At 36.8% G+C, this 18,353-nt stretch overlaps 2 protein-coding genes across 4 annotated transcripts; both read right to left on the bottom strand.

Annotated features, from left to right (window-relative positions):
• Positions 1–1,023: 1,023 nt before the first annotated feature.
• LOC128681880 (coatomer subunit gamma-like) lies at positions 1,024–5,313 on the bottom strand. The gene is made up of 2 exons (XM_053766165.1): positions 4,689–5,313; positions 1,024–3,719 (listed from the first exon to the last, which is right to left on the bottom strand). Exons 1-2 carry the CDS (start codon positions 5,232–5,234, stop codon positions 1,674–1,676), a joined length of 2,592 nt encoding a protein of 863 aa, XP_053622140.1. The 5' UTR covers positions 5,235–5,313; the 3' UTR covers positions 1,024–1,673.
• Positions 5,314–6,308: 995 nt separating this feature from the next.
• LOC128681877 (transcriptional repressor protein YY1-like) lies at positions 6,309–18,039 on the bottom strand. 3 transcript variants are annotated; one of them, XM_053766156.2, is made up of 12 exons: positions 17,810–18,039; positions 15,802–15,912; positions 15,187–15,286; positions 14,819–14,939; positions 14,281–14,345; positions 13,613–13,747; positions 13,079–13,165; positions 12,366–12,467; positions 11,467–11,568; positions 10,837–10,957; positions 10,202–10,321; positions 6,309–9,945 (listed from the first exon to the last, which is right to left on the bottom strand). In XM_053766156.2, exons 2-12 carry the CDS (start codon positions 15,886–15,888, stop codon positions 9,816–9,818), a joined length of 1,170 nt encoding a protein of 389 aa, XP_053622131.1. In that variant the 5' UTR covers positions 15,889–15,912; positions 17,810–18,039; the 3' UTR covers positions 6,309–9,815. The 3 variants fall into 3 exon arrangements, with proteins under 3 accessions (XP_053622131.1, XP_053622133.1, XP_053622132.1); XM_053766158.2 differs by having other exon boundaries at positions 9,287–9,945; positions 14,819–14,924; XM_053766157.2 differs by having other exon boundaries at positions 9,669–9,945; positions 14,819–14,941; positions 15,192–15,286.
• Between the last annotated feature and the right edge of the window lie 314 nt (positions 18,040–18,353).

Genomic DNA, 18,353 nt, shown 5'->3' with positions numbered 1-18,353 from the left:
AGGGTATTTTTCACACCATAAAAATAAAATTTGAAGTCACTCGAAGTGATCAATTTTAATAGAATGGTTAAAATAATGTATAGTTCTCAAAGTGTATTAGGAATGTAAAGGTAACATAACCAATACAATAAATGTCACTTTGATCAGTTTATCGATCACGTGATTTACTATTTTTTTTGTTCTCAGTTCGTTTTTTTTAATGCTTTTTGACTCCCAGAAATGTGACGTCTCATTGTCAATGTCGCAGCCATCGAACATCCTGTGAACTAAATTTAAATACCTGCCTACCTGATTTTCGTCGGCCGTCTTCAAAGAGCTAGATTGAGCCAACTAGTTGAACGTTGATTGATCAATCAACCTTCTGGCTCATTGATGATAATATCATACAATTTCAGTCCTAGGCGTTCAATTGAATGCCGACGTTTAATAAACATGGCCTGGCCTGCTGGCTGATTTAATCAGATGGCTGAGACATCAATACAAGCTCCATATAATATTTTTTTATCACTAGAATATAGTGTCAGATTCTACCTCTATAATTCGATTTATAGTTTCGAATTAGTCAATTAGTAACGTCATTCCGACATTTTTCTCATACAAGTTTCATTTTTTTTATGTAAATATCAGATCCCACTGCTGGGCAAAAGCCTCCCCTTTCTGTTTCCAACCACTTCTATTCCTCGCCAGTTGTTGCCATCCGCTATCGAAGACAGACAGTTCGACAGACTATCGAATCTTGGCTGGCATGCCTTGCGATCTTTTCCAGCTAAAAAGCTTCACTTTGCAGCTAAATTATATATAGTTTTCGATATTGAGAAAAAAATATCTGATTTGACTTTTAGTGTAAAATAGCCTATTGCTTAATTTAGTTTCTTTAGTACCTATTTTTTTGTGATTCGCTGTTAAAAATTAGATATAAGTGCACAATTTTGAATTTTTTGAAGTCTATAACTGTTTTTGTTTCCATATATTTTTTGACGAAGAACGTTTTCAGATATTAGTTGATTGAAATAAATGATTCTCTTTAATCTTAATGTGTTTTTATTGCGTATCCACACATACATACGTTCCAGTTTTATTAAATCTTATGCTAACAAAAAAATGGCTTCTCAATAAAATTTGATTTACAATTTGACAATAATATTGCAATATTCAATACGTTAGCTTAAAACATTTTCTTATTAGGGTTAGTTGGAAACGCCAGAAACTTCTGACTAAAAAACTGACTTCATAAACAACATTTGTTCTACGATTTTTAGACCACTCCAGACAAAAGATTTTTTAATTTTCTGTTCTGACATATCACGTTTTGGCATATTTTCGTATGGAACTAAAATTTAACGAATTACGAAATTTTATAGAACAAAAGTACGATGTTAGCTATCTAGTCGTGTGGATTTACTGGTGATATAGCCATAACCCCGTTTAAGCAATCTATAATATTGTATATGAAATAATTACAAACTTAATACTACAGATTCGGAATGCTTTTTCGCCAGTTGCGTCATGAATATTCCAGAAAAAAAAATTACATTGTTTATAATATTAATCCAATTTTAACAAAAATAATTATTATATAAACAGAGTATACTGAACATATATATTGCTTGAATATTTTGTATAAAAAAATCGACGAACAGGCGTCAAATGCAATACGAACTTAACATTAATAATTAACCGACTGCAGCCAGAAGCAGTTGTGCAATGTCCTCCCTCGGAGACCTTGATGCCAACTTCATGGTCACTCCGCTGCTGCTGGCCGCCAGACGAGCCCTGACCAGCACGGGGGCTCCGCCCCTAAATATGCCTCCTCCCCTAATCTCCTTCACCGCCTCCCCCACTATCGCAGACTTCGGCAGACCGAGATGCTCACAAACCGCCTTTGCTGCATCGTTTATATCGTTCTGTGATAATACAAAAGTGTCTGACGCTTCTGGTGCGTTGGAAGCCCTGTCCCACGTCTGGTCCCAGTCGTCTGCGGCCGCCCGAGCCCTGATCTGATCGGAGCAGCCCATTTCAAACTCCTCCAGTGGGTAGGAATCAGCGTAACCTTCACCGGGATCCGGCTGTCCCGTTGTCGGGTCACAATCCCGAACAATAAACTCCAGGGTCGCCCCAAATGTGCCGAGACTGTCCAGAAATGCGCTAGGAAACTCGACAATGACGAAGACGTTGCCAGGCTTGTCGTAGACCAACTTCGGGCATGGGGTCACCGATTTGACTTCGTATTCTGGCGGACATTCCAGTCTGACCTGGACGTCTTCTAACAACTGATCGCTTAGAGTGTTAACACACTCGAATTGCAGTATCACGTGCCGCCCATATATATGCTTCAGTAAGCGAACTCTATATTCCGTCTCCGCTTCAGTCAAATCTAATGGTTGGTTGGTCTTAAAGACTGGCCCAAGTCTCTCTATGCCCACGATCTTCGACAGTTGTTCTGCGTAAATCTCTTCCAAGGACATTTGCATAGGTTTCTTCACTTCAATTTCTACTATCGCTTCCTTATTCTCCTTGGGTTCTTCTTCAGTTGGCACCGTATTCATGTCGAACGGATCATCAGGATGGGTCGCCAAATGGTCTCTCAAAGCCTTTTCGAGCAAAACTGCGTTAGGTTTGTTGACGTTTACGATGTAATCATTTATCAGTTGTGGATCTCCTGTCTCCAAAATGGCGCTGTAGTAAATAGCTCTGTCTCTCACTTCGTCTTCGTCATCCATCTGACATCTCTGCAGTAGAACGCTTATATTAGGCAGCAATTCAGGTCTTTGAGCACCGAATTGTGCGACAGCAGACACTGCGGCCGCTCTCACCGGCCCCGATTCGAGAATCACTCTGTTGTAAATAAATCTGATGTATCTAGATGGTTGACGGGATTTTGGTCCTTCGCGGCCCAATAGATGCAGAATACGAACAGCCAAGGCTGTGTGTTCGCAATCTTCAATGAATTCGCACAGGTGCGCGAGCCCTGTTTCTTTCGCGTCAGGGTTTTCTTCGACCAACGCAATGATCGCGTCAGCAATGGCCGCCTTATATTCCAAGCCGCCTTCGTCGCGAAGCATTCCAGCCAAAAACGCAGCCAACGACTGATGCTTCCTCGGGAATTTAGTACAAAGACGCCTTATAGCTCTAACGACGACGATTTTGAACTCATCGGAAATTTCCGATACGAAACTTGATATTTGCTTCATCAATCTGTCGACCGAGCTCTCTGCACCTGTAGCTAATAACGTGGTAACAGCCAACGTGGCCACGGATCTGTTTGGGTCAGATATCAAGTTTTCCAAATCGACAGCGCACGCCGCGACTGCCGTAGGATGTTTCGCCGTCAAACGAGCGAGCGTCCTCGCTCCAGCTAGTCTCAGAGACGCTTTTGAAGAGCCACAGAATAGTTGAAGTACAGAAACTGCCGGTGCCAAATCTCTGGCGGTTTTCCTTAGGTTCACGATAGCGTGAGCTGCTTCGTAGATGACCATTTCAGATTTGTGGCGAAGGCAGCATTCTATGAACGTGATGTAAGGTTGTGACGCTTCGGACTCATCATCTTCCACCAGCTGGGCTGCCAAACGGATGAGAAGGCACAGAGTGTATGGAGACTTGATTACGGAATGTATGAGTCCAGAGACAAGTTTGACAGTGGATAATTTGTCGTTCCGTCTGGTGCTGGCGACGACACCGAGGGCGTGGTAAGACACCATGGCATTGTTTGAGATTGCTTCCTGTAACAAATTCAAAAAGACATCTGCACTTGTTTAACCAAGACACTGCATTTGTTTAAACAATTGTTATGCCAGCTCCACACTGTCACAGACACATGCCAACACAAAGATGTGAACATTGCATAGTTAGTATGAGTGCTTTTATTTGCTGTAATGAAGAATCTGCCAAAGTTTGGCATACTGTTCGACAGTGTGGAGCCAGCAAAAGGTTAGCCCAAGAGAGCCAAAGTGTCGACGTGTGTCCACACATTCATAGTTTTCATAGCAAAGATGAAAGAATTCATACTGGCAGGAATCTTGTCAAAACTTGTTTGAAACTCCAAAAATACATTTATATCTCCATCTAGTAATCATAACTCAAAAATTGTGTATTTTCTGTCTTCATTAGTGTTTATTTTGCACTTTTTGTGATATTTAGTTAGTCCTTTTGTTAGTATCTACCCTAGTGTCTACCTTAAGATCTGGTGCAAATTCACCGGTCAAACATTCAACAACAAAGTTTATCTACTGTGTCTCGATTCTGCGTGACCTCGGTTAACTACATTTATATATATGATATTAACTGTAGCTATTTTTGCTCTGTTAAAATAAAATAGCATATATTTATTAATAAAAGTATTGAGTTATGTTGGCAATCAAAACAGAGTGTATTTAAAAAGTGTTTGTTTAGGTGCTTACAAGTTGGTACACAATCTTGACATTTGTATTTTTTTAATTAAAATATAATGATACAAATCAATACATTAACACACTAGCGGCCTGGAGGCCTGTAAAATCGTAATAAAGTAGTATATATTACTACTGAAGGTTTAGTCTATCTGTGTGCCCAATTTCATCAAGATCGGCCCTTTTCTCTTTATCATATTAGTATATATTGACAATAATTATGTCATTTGATTTATAAAATAATTAGCAATGAGCAATGATTTAATTTTCTTGCTTACCTATAGTAAGTATTTAAATACAAACCTGAGCTTCATTCGACCACCGCCGCACTAGATCGGGCGCGGTCGCCGACAAATGAAGAGCGGAAACCAATGCCGCAGAACTCACAGCTGGATTCTTATCAACAATCGCCTGTTTCATGTACCTTTCGATGGCTTGCAACATCGTACTATCAGTTATACTGCACAGAGCCCTTATAGCCGCAGCCCGGTACAAATCCTCCTTCCCAGTCATGTCTTTCGTCAGCGAAGAAGTCACTATGATGACATCTTGAGCCAACGTACTCAGCTCCTTGATACACAAGTAAACCATACGACGTAGCATCACATCCTTGGATTGAAATAGCTTAGTAGTGGCAAAAAAGGCTTCGGTAGCCTCCTGGGTCGTCAATTTCTCTCCTTGATTCAATAAATACAAGACTTTCGACAAAATCAAACAGCATTTTCGAGGATTCACTGGAGTCTGGTTGAAGTACCTCGCTTCTTGTAACACGATCGTCTTGTCAAGGTTCAGGTAAGGGTTACCGCCGCCGTCTTCCTCTTCTTTCTTATCTCTCTTGAAAGAGCTCATTTTGAGCTTTTTCTTTTGGGAAATTATGAAATTGTGGGGCGCCGACGAATACACTTTACACGTCACTTATTAGATAGGCATGTCAATGTCAGGTGCCTGTCATGAGGACTTTTGCGTTTTGTTATTCATTTCGCTCCATCTGTGGCTTTTCGCAATCCACCGGCAAGATTTTTTCATACCGACCGTGGATCAGCGAATATTCCAGTCATAAGAAAGAGAAGTTCAGAAAACAGATTTTTGATTACATGCCTACGAGAGGTTTTATCTAAAGAGGAAGTAAATAAATATGCACGCCGTCATAAGAGGTATAATGCAGGCCGACAGCAATAGAAATAGTGGGACAATGAGTCTGAATCAGGTCCTATATCTATGAATAGAAATAGAATAGTCAAGATTAGTATTGGTCATGGAATTATTAAGTCGAGACGCCCTTTTTTAATCTCCACTTTTTTGACAGACTCTCATATGAGCATATTCCCTGGTTCTTCCGCAGCCATTGAACGTCGGAGCCTAGAGTCCGCTTTCCTGCATTTTCGTCTCTACGACACACTGTAGAACTGCTTTTTCCGCGGCTATGAAGTTTCGAAAAATCTAGTAAAAAGTAGCTTTTGGCTTCAAGAGATAGTCACAAAAACTCATCACACAACCTATATTTATTGGGTTGGTGTGTGATCCATTGCCCTTCACGCCCTTGGCGAGAGAGATTTGTGAAGATATTACACACCTTCCCGCCTACATTCAGTCAACAGCTGCCAGCTGACAATACTTTCATGGCACTTATGAAAATAAAACCCAATTTATATAAATATTTACATTTTATTTCGCTTCTCACCTTGCATCCAAACTAAATTCTACAGCCATATTAACATATTCACCGAAATTGAGTCTACACAGGAATAGTCTATTATTATTTTTTGTTACAGCTTTATGGAAACAAGTTCAATATGGCTGTGAAATTTAACGAAAAAGAAACATAAAATATATACATCAGTCGTTACAAAAACTTATTCTAGTGTGACTATCGCCAAATTATTACTTAGATTACAAAATGTATATGAAACAAAATCACATTCATCGGACTACTGACTCTCGAGGAGACAGATTCAGACGTTTATTTAATGTCACAAGTTTAATTTGTTACATAAATCAACAAAACAGACATCATTTACCTATTTAAGAAACATTTAGAATTTTTTAAATAAAAATAATGACATATATAGTAATTTACACTTCTCTGTTCCAGTTCTCAGGAAAAAATAAATTTAATATTTCAAAATAAGCACTGGAAACAATGAAAATTAGAATCATAGCCTCTAGAGCGAGTTGGGAGAGTAAATAATTATAGAATTATGATGGAGATGTCGTCTTCCGGATGGATTTCGTGATTTTGTTTCAAATCAAGGAGAACGCATACAATTTTGGACATTTATAATACGAGAACAAACAACCAAGAAACATCAAATAAATATAAATTGTTAGTCGTTACGACATTGAATATTAATTTATACAATGTTTATACACTATTGGCAAACAGTTCACCAAAACTTTGGCGAATTCGGCACACACTGCTGGTTTTTCATAAATAAAAGCTCTCATAGCTATGCTATATATTGTGCATTCGCGTCGGCATCTACCCGAGTGCTAGTGTAGCCGGCGTTACGTTTTGTGAAGAATCTTTAAAAGCAGTCAAGTCACAGTTAATGCTACTTTGAACTTCAATGCCTTAGCATTAGAATTCAAAGTAGTATTAGACTTCTGAGACCTGGCCATATATAGAGGATATGTTAATTTAATTCTAATAAAAATTATGCCTTTGTACATAACTTTGCTCAATTAACTAAATTAAACTTTAATAAGATCATTTTAACGCAAAATTACATACAAAACGCCATATGCATTCTCCTTCAAAAATCATAAAATCTATATTACAAAAAGTTATTTTTGGCATATCTATGATATAGTACAAATATACAAGTTATTCAAGCGTAATACACTTTCGAAAGAAGAAAACATACAAACGGAAAAACTTATTTTTTACTATCAATTTATTATTTACACTTTGTGCAATTTATTCACAAAATCAAGTGAAAAATCTCAACTAAATCAGTTTTGTAAGTAAATTTTCCTCTTCCAAAAAAAAAAAGATTTTTATGACCCAAAAATCAATCTGGTAATTTTCCCTATCATTGATGCTTTACTATGTTGCTCTTAATATTTTAACATAAACTTCCTACTACATAGCAATGCATCAATTTATACAAGATTCTAGTAGCTAATTTAATTATGCATTTGTGGACAATGTCTGGTTTACAATTGATGTAGCCAAAATCATGGAAACTGTTCAACATAGTTTAGTACACAGACAGAGAAAGCTATAAACATGGTCATATCTTTTCTTTCGCTCATATAAGAGAAATGCATATTAGAAATACACAAGACGAAACAGGACAGCGCAGATACTTTTTGTCCCTTCATGTGCCGGGATTTTACAACACCTTCATTGCTGCTTTCTATGAGATGGGCTGTGAAGTAGTACGGAAATAATCTCTTGATCTCATTTGGTTATGATAGGTTGTCTACAGTTTTCTATGTCTTTACCGTTAGTTTGGCATTATGATTGAGAATACAATGACTGTGTCACGCATATGCATGCATTTTTTCATATGGAATTGTAACGAACGCGCCTACGCAGCCAACAATTGCACACAAAAAATTCGCATGCAGTCAGAATCAGCCTTAACTATTGTTAAGTTGGTGAATGATATAACTGAACCATTCTTATGCACCATTATCCGATACAAGTATTGAAAATATAATACAAATAAATCTTGGCATTATTGGAATTAAACCAATCCCACTGACCAATCACTTTAGTGGACACTCGACGAAATACAACATATATACTGCTATAGCAGTATTGTGTCCACCAGTGTTAAAAGAGAGGAACAACTTCATAAAATAGTCAAAACTTGTAATCCTGTATTGGATACACGACTTTGTGAAGATTTAATTTCATTTTGTAAAAATGTGTTCAAATTTTGATAAACGACAGTTGCATTTGATTATAATTACAATGCTTTTTATTATAATTTCTTTTTAAATTATCTTCCAACGCTCAATTTTACTCAAATATTTTATTGATTTCCATTGACTACTACAACAGAAGCAGGAGACTAAGCTACAAAAGAAGCCTGCTGCAATATGTGGAATTATGAATAACTGATTGCCATGTTATTGTTGTCAGTGACTGTAGCACCGCTGTTGTTAATTTAGATATAGAAAAAGGGTTTTACCCTTATTTATAAAAAAGTTACAAAGCTACTTAAACTTTAAACATTGACAGAGTGAGACAAAACATATTTTAGCTTAAAATAAAAATGCTTTAACTTTTTTATGAAATAAGAGGGTATAGCAATTTTTAGGCAACAGTGAAATAGCATAAATAAAAATAATTTTAAATAGCATTTTCTATTCACACTGAAAGGCAGATTCAGACCTAAAATACAGGACACAAGCATTCAAGTCCCTGTGAGTTTGTATGAAACTATATTAGACATGCCACACTGACTGTGTAGGGTTTGTATGCATGCATACAATCAACGTCACTAGTATCTTACGCGTTAGGTCTGCACCTGCCTTAACCGACAATCAATTAAAAACAGTCTGTCAATATTGCTATACAATTTTTTTTAATCTATATTCTTGGCCAAGTTCTCCTTAGGAATTCTAGTTGCCACTTCACATCTCATTCAATAGAACATTTACTTCTTAATTCATCTATAAAAATGTCTGTACACTTCTCACTATATTTTTCTAACCAGTAGTCAATAGTCTTTTTTTTTCAACATGATATAAATTATGCATTAAAAACCATTGGCATAACTTAAATTTCAGCTAATCTGCCACCTTAGCAATAACTAACTGCATTACAATTGTACCTCTTGTATCTCCTACATTCTGACATTTTTAATTACAAGTTTCTCTTTGCTGCACGTTTTCAGTTTTACAGTTCTGTGTTGATACAAAAGTCTGTTTCAGATTTTCGCATCTGGTTTTATGTTTTCTTCTTTCTTTAATAAAACAGATAGTTCTTCCATTTTTTAGTCAGGTTCAATTGCGATCCAGTGATAATTATTAACGCAATTAGGGCGCTGCTCATGTTTCAAAGTGGAACACAGGTATCACCACAACAAAATCACCATTGTCATAATCCATTATAGACTTAGTGACACTAAAAGTTTGTGTAACTCTTTAAAGTGTACACTTTCACATTATTTAGCCTATGTAATCACAGACTTTTAATCCACTTTTATCTACAATGTCATGAAACACAGATTCATTTTGTCACTGATCCGAAGAAACTTATATTTCAGGAACAAAATGGCCTCCCCAATCCTGTGTGGTTATGGGTCAGTTTACACAAGATTCACTTTGTCACTCAAGTAATTATCAACTTTGTCAACACATGAAACACAATTCACTGATCGAGGAAAGGATTTCGTGAACAATATGGGTCTCCTGCGGTTACGGACCCTCGACTACGTGCGGTTATGGGCCTTCGTCCCCGCTGGAGGCCGGGCTTCATTCGTGCGTGTAGAATATCAGCTGGTGGTTAGAGTCGTCAGGGGACATCTCCAGTTGGACGAACTGCGGTGTGGTGCGAGCTGACTCGTATGAGTTGCCTCCATTGCGGGACAATGAGTTTCTTGATCTGAAAATAAATTTATTAGTTAATGTAAAAATATTTATTCAAATCATTCATAAGTATTCTCTCAGTTCAGAGTAATCTCTCAGTACCTTACATGTCACAATTGTATATGTGAATTCGAATTCATACATAGCCACGTGTGAATAAAAAAATATATATATATGGAAATCCATCCAGACATTTGGAAGCTACGCGACACGACACGCGCGAAACACGAAACCCTTCCCTTGCAGTAGGGTAAAAATCGGTTTATACTTACTTAGCTTTGGCGTGCGTGAGTATGTGCGATTTGAGGTTGGTGCTCTGCGCGAACTTCTTGTTGCAGCTGTCGAACGGACACACGTACGGCCGGTCGCCCGTGTGGATGCGGACGTGCGTTCTGTAACATTACAAACAATATCCTTACATATTTAGGAGTCCCCCTGTATGTCTGCCTGTGTCTGTTGGTGTGAACGCGATGAATTAAAAAAATACATATATTATATTCATGATAGATAATGTAATACCTAAGGGAGGTTTAAGTGTGTAATTTATTACGATTTTTTATATATATATATATATATATATATATATATATATATATATATATATATATATATATATATATATATAATATATATATTATATATATATTTAGTCCAAATTACTAGTCACGGTAGGTAGCCGTAAAAGTCATCTCTGATACCTTTAGGCGACTTGAATAAAAATTATAATTCATATGAAGGTATCAGAAATTGACTTGAAAAGGAAGAATTTTTTTGCAAAAAATTAAAGCCAGATTTTCACCCAAAATATTGATTCGAGAGTGTAGTGCCGTAGCCATGTTAATGTTTCCACATTAAAATGTCCAATGATATGGATCTAGTATTTCTGCAGCAAAGTCCTTAGAGTTACCTGAGGTTGAAGTCCAGCGAAAATCTCTTTCCGCACCCTTCAAAAGTACACTGAAAGGGTTTTTCCCCGGTATGGACTAACTGGTGTCTTTTCAGCTTCGAACTTTCCACAAATGCTTTGCCTGTAACATAGATAAGTGAGCTTTAGTTGAGAAACACGGTTCTTCACGCTCTATCTAATCAACCGATTTTTTGGAAATTTTGCATACATGTAGTTTGAAGTATGGAGAAAGACATAGGGTTCAACCCGGAAAAAAACTGTTCCCGTGAAAAATTACCGCGGGTAAAGCCGCTGGCAGCAGCTAGTAAAGCTATGTAAAGTTTGTGAGGATATATGTTATTTGTTACTCTTTCACACAAAACCTAATGGACCGATTGTTGTGAAATTTGACACACATGTAGAATATAACCTGGAATAACACATAGGGAGCTTTTTGTCCAGAAATTCCCACGGGAGCGAATCCCCGGAGCGCAGTAGTAATCCCAACTAATATTATAAATGCGAAAGTAAGTTTGTTTGTTACCTCTTCACGCATTATCTACAGGAGCGATACTTATGAAATTTGGTAGACATGTGAGAATATGACCTAGAATAACACAGCTAGTAATAAAGTATAACGAGAGGCCTCACCGCACTCGGCGCAGACGTGCACGCGCGGGCCGTGGGTGTGCAGATGCTTGCGCATGGCGGAGTTGTCGCGGAACATCTTGCTGCAGCCCTTGTGCGGGCACGCTGCGACACAACACAACACAACACGACATCGGTTACACTTTCTATACAACACCAACGATCATATTCCATATTTGAATTTAGATTTGTTGCTGGTTGAATGCGAATTCCATAGCTGGTCACTTTAATTTTTTTTTTATTTCTCACAAATTAAATTAATCTAACGACCTCGGTGGCGCAGTGGTAAAATGCTTGCCTCTGAACCGAGAAGTCCCGGGTTCGATTCCCGGTCGGATCTTGATGGAAAATTATCTTTTTTTGATTGGCCCTTGATTTGAGGCTAGCACAATCTGTCTAATTTGTCCTTATATATTTATTTATATTTAATTCTATATGCCATGAACACAAATCAAGAGCTACTTGTGTATATTCAGTCTACATGCGTACTTGTAATAGTTTAAGAGAAACACGATTTTGCAAATGTTACTCCAGCAAAAAACTCAGTATCGCATAACCTACAAATATATTTTCACCGCACATACTTCAAAACACATAAGCTACCTGACCATGAACAATATTTCTCTCTCCGAATATTCACACAGACACAAATGTTTTATTCCGGGCACTTATTAGGCACTAATTAGAGGTTCTATTCATATTTCTGTAAGAGATACTTTCTAACTGCAATAACGCATACCGAAATATCGTCTTGTAGTGACACTATTGTTATTTTAACGCCACCATTAACGAAAGTGCACAAGCTGTGCAAGCACATAAATAACTTTTGGCAGAAAAATAACTGTTCCTATTGGAAAACTACGCGGGCGAAGCCGCAGGCAAAAGCAAGTTGTTAATATTACCTATAGTCCTGTCTGATGATTCAGGAGAAGGTTTCTTTAACCTGATCTTGTGTCCGGGCCTCGCGAACTCTGCTAACTGTTTGGGATCCGATAGATCTAAACCTAAAAACATTAATTGATCATATTAGTTTTTTATAATCAATTGAAAAAAAAAAATTACATAAACTAAAAAAAGAAGCTTTTATTTAAATACTCCAAAAAGAAGAAAATAAAATTTTCCTTTAAAATTTCAACTTATAACCTCATTATACACAATTTATATGATCATAAACATACATACATACATTGCAAGTTACATAAAAGCTTTTAATAAACATAAGAGGGTGTAACACTAGCATTACATTTAAAAATGAAAATTTTAAAAATAGAATACAGGAGGGAATGTTATAATAGATAAAGGATTTTATTAAATATGGCCGTCCAAATCAAAAGGGACCTTATGGCGGCTGGCACTTGGTCTTTATTGCCGTTGTTCCAATACAAAACAACGGCAATAATGGCGTAAGTGTCAGTAAGTTAAATTTATGGTGTATATACATATAAATAAACATCCAAGACTCGGCCCAATGAGAAAAATATAATTTTCCACCCTGATGACCCTGGGGATCGAACTCGGGACATCTCGGTTTAGAGGCAAGCACTTTACCACTTCGCCACCGATGTCGTCAGGAAAATCTAGAAAATCTATACATAAAGTGTCAAGTTACAAGTACCTGGCATAGGCTCCCCGCCCAGTATATTCTTCTTGCCGGTCATGTACTCTGTGTAGTCGGGGTCCGGTTCCGGATTTGATCCGTCATCTGAGAAAATAAACAGTTTTGAAAAAAGCGGTCAAGTGCGATTTTTACACACTGACGCACGAAAATTAAATAACATGATTTGGCGTATACATGTTACAGCTAAACTCAGAATTGCGCAGACGGTCGAATGGTAGGTGCAGACGGTCTAAATTGGTGTTCCACTAGGTGTAGCCTGCTTGCTTCGGCTTGTACTCCTATCCTCTGATCTAGCCGGAATGATAACAACACTTTCGCGTCCTATCCTGCTAATATTATAAATGTGAAAGTTTGTGAGGATGTATGTTTGTTAATATTTCACGCAAAATTTACTGGACTGGTTGTTATGAAATTTGGTACACGGGTAGAATATAACCTGGATTAACTAAATATACTTTTATCCCGAAATTCCCACGGGAGCGAAGCCGCGGGGCGCAGCTAGTGTATAATATAAGTAGGTTTGGTACCAACCGTCATCCTCCCCTGTGGCCCACATGGTAACACTAAACTCCCCCTCCATGGTTTTGATCTGCACTTGCTTCTGTTCCCATCGGCGAGTTGCCCCGCGGCCGCCGCCCGTCTCCATTATGCCCATCGGCACCTCGCCTGGAACATTAAAATATATATATATATATATATATATATATTATATATATATATATATATAGGGACAAATCAGATGAATTAGGTTAGATCCAAAATATAGTTAAAAAGAGGTCCCGGGTTCGATCTCCGGTCAGATCAACATGGGAAATTCTTTTTCTTATTAACCTGGGTCTTGGATGTTCATCTATATATGTTATGGAATATAGTATTGTCGAGTTAATATCCCATAACACAAGTTTCGAACTTACTTTGGGCTAACTCAATCTGTGTTATTTGTCCGTTATTTATTTATAATGTGGAGAATGCATTACCAAACTGACTAGTTCAACAAAATTACAACTTTTTAATAATGTCCATAGTCAGGTGTTGAAAAACCGAGACCAGTGGAGGTAGTTGGATGAAGGCTTTGCCAAAAGGCACACTGAGCTCGGAGATATTGTATAGGATTTCTTTTTTCAATCGAAACTTGATCTAAGCTCAGTAACAGAAGGCTAATTATTATAGTCAGGTGATGAAAAACGTACGGTACTCACCAATAGGCATCAAATGTGTCATGTTTGTGTTGTTAGCCGTTCCGACCCGGGGCCGCCCGCGACCTCTGAAAAATATAATAACAGATTTTATAAAAATTTAAAGTCGACTTCGAGTTTTATACACATATGACGTCCATGGCGTAGTAAGGTTCCATTGCGATTACTGGGTATTCAAACTTTCAAGAAGATTGGTCGCGTAGATTGTGCGTAAAGAGGTAACAAACAAATTTTTTACTTTTCATTCATAATATTAGGATTTATATTAAAAAAATAGTAAGCCGATCTGGCATGATACCAACACTGTGCAAATGAGTTTCTTTCGGCATTTCTTCTCAGCAGTGGTCGTTCCGAAATGCCAGTAGTTTGTAGCTTAGGTAAATATAATTTAATTTAGAATATGACGTGAAAAAGTGCCTGTGAAGGCCTAATTTCCGAATAAATTATTTGATTTTGATAAATCCGCCATATTGAATGACGTCACATAGCCTATGTCACACAAAACCTTGTAAAGAGATAGAGTAGGATAATTTTCACACACCTGCTCGTAGAGGGAGGCTGGTAGACGGAGTCATAGACATTATCACTAGCAGAATGAAGCACCTCCTCCCCGGAGATGCCAGGGAGGATCACTTCCTCGCTGCCAACTGAAATTTTATAGTCTGTCAGCGGTAGCCGACATTTGTTGTGTGAATTTGATGGCAATTTGTGATAGACACAGAAATGTTTGTCAAGTCAAATCGTAATTGGGCTTCCATGACAACCATGCACATTATAGAGATTAAGTGGTCTTTTTAAAACTGGAACTAAATGTCAATAGGACATATCCAACAGTGGGCTTATGCTCAGTTGATGATAATAGTGATTGTTACACCCCACATAAAATGTGAGTAAAAGATATCCTCATACCTTCTTCTAGATGCTGCATGCCTATGACCTGCTCCTCCACCTCTTCATATTGGTCATCTGTTATATACTCCTCATACTGGCCAGCCTCTATTTCTTCATACTGAAAAAAATATTAAATAATAAGTTATGTGGGACCTAAAATTGAGCCCTGAGGAACACCTATTGTTTCGTTCAAACACCTAGGGTTTTATTTACTTTCATATCTTATATTTACAAATAATTGTCAATTACTTAGAATGTGTTTTAAAATTTCTAAGATTTGCCTTTAATACACAGTGTACACAATATTATTTTCATCAGGCCAATATATGGTCAAGCATGTCAAATGCCACACCCAGGTCAAGCATTTGTTACAGTAACATCCAATATTTTACAAAACAATACAATTTAGAATAGAGAGCACAGATCTCTATTCTAAATCATTTTAATAAAAACCACCAATTTTTTTTAGGTTGAAATGACGCGCAATAATGGCTCTATTAGAGAATTTATTTTTCTCCATTTTAGTATAGAATCGAATTTTTAGTATGTATGATCAGTGATAGGATAAAACTCAAATCTGGGTTAGTATAGCTATACTAACAAGGTCATTTTGGCCTTAATCTGATATAGTACCTTGACTCCGACCTGATCCTCGCCATCCATCTCCATGCCGCCATGGGTTCCAATCTCCACCTCACACATGATCTCCTGGTTCATCATCTTGAAGAAGACCGCGCCTTACAACTGTAACAAAAATAGCATATGTAAGTAATTCTTTCAACAAAATTTTTATTTTATTATAACATTAAACTATTCAACTAGGTAAAAAAATAACATGTATGTATAACAGGTATTTAAATAATCAAACACAACAATTTAATGGTATTTTCGTCGACCTCGGTGGCGTAGTGGTAAAGTTCTTGCCACTGAACCGTGAGGTCTCAGGTTCGATTCCCGGTCGGGTCATGATGGAAAATGATCTTTTTCCGTTTTCATGAAGACCCGGGGGTCTTGGATGTTTATCTATATATGTATTTGTTATAAAATATAGTATCGTTGAGTTAGTATCCCATGACACAAATCTCAAACTTACTTTGGGGCTAGCTCAATCTGTGTCATTTATTATTATTTTAATTGATCAGTTTTATTAATTACAAAATTTACAATTTTTTCAATTTCATTATATATCCCAGTAATAAATAAATGCTTTTTGACTCCAAAATCTGTGACATCCCAATACATCACTGTTGTACAAGCTCCATTTAAAACATGTTTTTGACATTAGAAAAAAGTATCTGATTTGACTATAGTTTGAGTATAGCAAATTAAATTTTAAAAAATTAAAAATTCTTACTATCAGAAATCTTTCTATTACTATGGATTCTTCATATTTTCAGTTCAAGACGGTGGTGAAATTTGTTTTTTCAATTTGGTTTGAAGTATGTTTTATTCACAAGTTGGAAGTTGGCAATACATTTAACTAATCAATTAATTTAAGAACATTGTTCTTTTTAGTGGAGTCAGTTCCGTGTCTATCCTCAGCCATCAATTACATTCTTAAAAAACCTTGAAAATTCCCTAGAAGAACAAATGCCTTCTGTATTGATAAATAGGGTTTTTTTGGAAAATTTAAAGTAATTTTGCAGGAATTAGGCTGTGGTAGCCAGTTATCATCAGGTGACCCACACATTTGTTTGATTACTCAGTAGCATGAAATCTAAGACATTATCAAAACTCATAGTTATAAGGTATACTTGTTTTAAGGGTGACATCATAATTTTACTCTAAAGAGTTGTTTTTACGAAAACTTAAAACTAAAAAAACAGAAACAGGTAGTTTCCTTTCATAAATAAACAATTTCATTTACACAATACAGTGACTAAGCTATTCAACAATAAGTTCAATTGAAATCAGTGACCAATAATTTATTCAGTAAATTTACCTGTGAACTAGGTCACCATACTATAATTTTCCTGAATATAACATCATTACTGAAAAACCATGCTTCACATGACTTTTTACAAGTTATATTGGCTGTACATGTCAAAATTTCATTGTCTACAGTAAAAAAAAAAGTTACCAAACAAGTATTTTGATAACAATAGGTCAAATTATTTGATGTAAATAACTCCTGAGACGCAGTTTACTCCTTATCTAAAGTTATTTTCGGACTGTAATGCTGTTGAATTACACAAATACGGTAATTTAAATACTCAGTTGAGCATAAACAGTGGCTAATGTGTTTAATTATGTACAATTGCGCTTTCATAGCAATCATTCGGTTTGATGATACGCGGATATCATATTACAGCGTTCTAATGATATGCATCAATCCTTTTGTTTCCTTCTGCGGAGATTACGAAACATTTTACTGCATTAACTGCAGTTACTATGTAAAACCACCGCAGCTCACAGCAGGTGCGACTCAACTAACCGGACCGGCCGGAGCAGAGCCGCTCCTAAAGATTTTCTAGATAAATATAAAACAACCACGCCACACATTACTCAGACAAAGCCCTCACATTATGACCTTCATTTATTCCCCTAGGAAATCCTGATGAGAAGCGTAAATTCATAGAAAATACGAAACACTTGTTATGATATGTCAAAAAGTACGATGTTTTTGGTGGAAATTATTTACCTCTATTTATCTTGTAACAAAAGCTGCACGGCCCCCTGGAGACATATATGGACTGCTGCGTAGGCACAGAATATTTTCACACAATATTTACCGCGATAAATGCCACAGACTTCAGTGAAAAAAAGTTCGCTATTTAGGCTGAAAAATATTTGAAAATTACGCGAAAATGTTTATAAAATATGTCTGCCTAAACATGGCGTCCCAAGATGTCCGACCAAATTCAATATGGCGAAGCAAAATGGACGCCCGCTCGCCCTCAAGAACTCTGCAAGAAAGATAGGGCAACTATACACGTCAAATTGAGAAAAAAATACAATTGTCAATGTTGCCATACTTGAATAGTTTATATTATTTTTTAATTTTAGACCATCCATTTAGAGAAAATGAAGAATAATTATGAAAAAACTAGTACAGATATAATTTTCAAGCGTGCTAAAATCTTTCCAAAGTTTCTCATTTTGTTTATCGGCGAGTATTCATGTGTGCAAAGCCTAATGTCAATGTCAATATACTAAATACAGCGCCATCCAGTTTTTCGCAAAAT

Source organism: Plodia interpunctella, chromosome 28 (genome assembly GCF_027563975.2).
Source record: "Plodia interpunctella isolate USDA-ARS_2022_Savannah chromosome 28, ilPloInte3.2, whole genome shotgun sequence".
In the NCBI taxonomy this organism is placed as follows: Eukaryota; Metazoa; Arthropoda; class Insecta; order Lepidoptera; family Pyralidae; genus Plodia; species Plodia interpunctella.
Note: the sequence above shows the minus strand (reverse complement) of the source record. Positions and strands in the feature narration are given on the sequence as shown.

What these genes read in the sequence shown, in the direction of transcription:
- LOC128681880 (XM_053766165.1), bottom strand. Translation starts at nt 5,234, where the DNA reads ATGAGCTCTTTCAAGAGAGATAAGAAAGAAGAGGAAGACGGCGGCGGT. An exon ending in GGTGGTCGAATGAAGCTCAG is followed by an intron (nt 3,720 to 4,688) that starts GTTTGTATTTAA and finishes AATTTGTTACAG; the next exon opens with GAAGCAATCTCAAACAATGC.
- LOC128681877 (XM_053766156.2), bottom strand. Translation starts at nt 15,888, where the DNA reads ATGATGAACCAGGAGATCATGTGTGAGGTGGAGATTGGAACCCATGGC. An exon ending in ATCATCAGACAGGACTATAG is followed by an intron (nt 11,569 to 12,365) that starts GTAATATTAACA and finishes GTTGTGTCGCAG; the next exon opens with CGTGCCCGCACAAGGGCTGC. An exon ending in CTCACGCACGCCAAAGCTAA is followed by an intron (nt 9,946 to 10,201) that starts GTAAGTATAAAC and finishes ATTTATTTTCAG; the next exon opens with ATCAAGAAACTCATTGTCCC.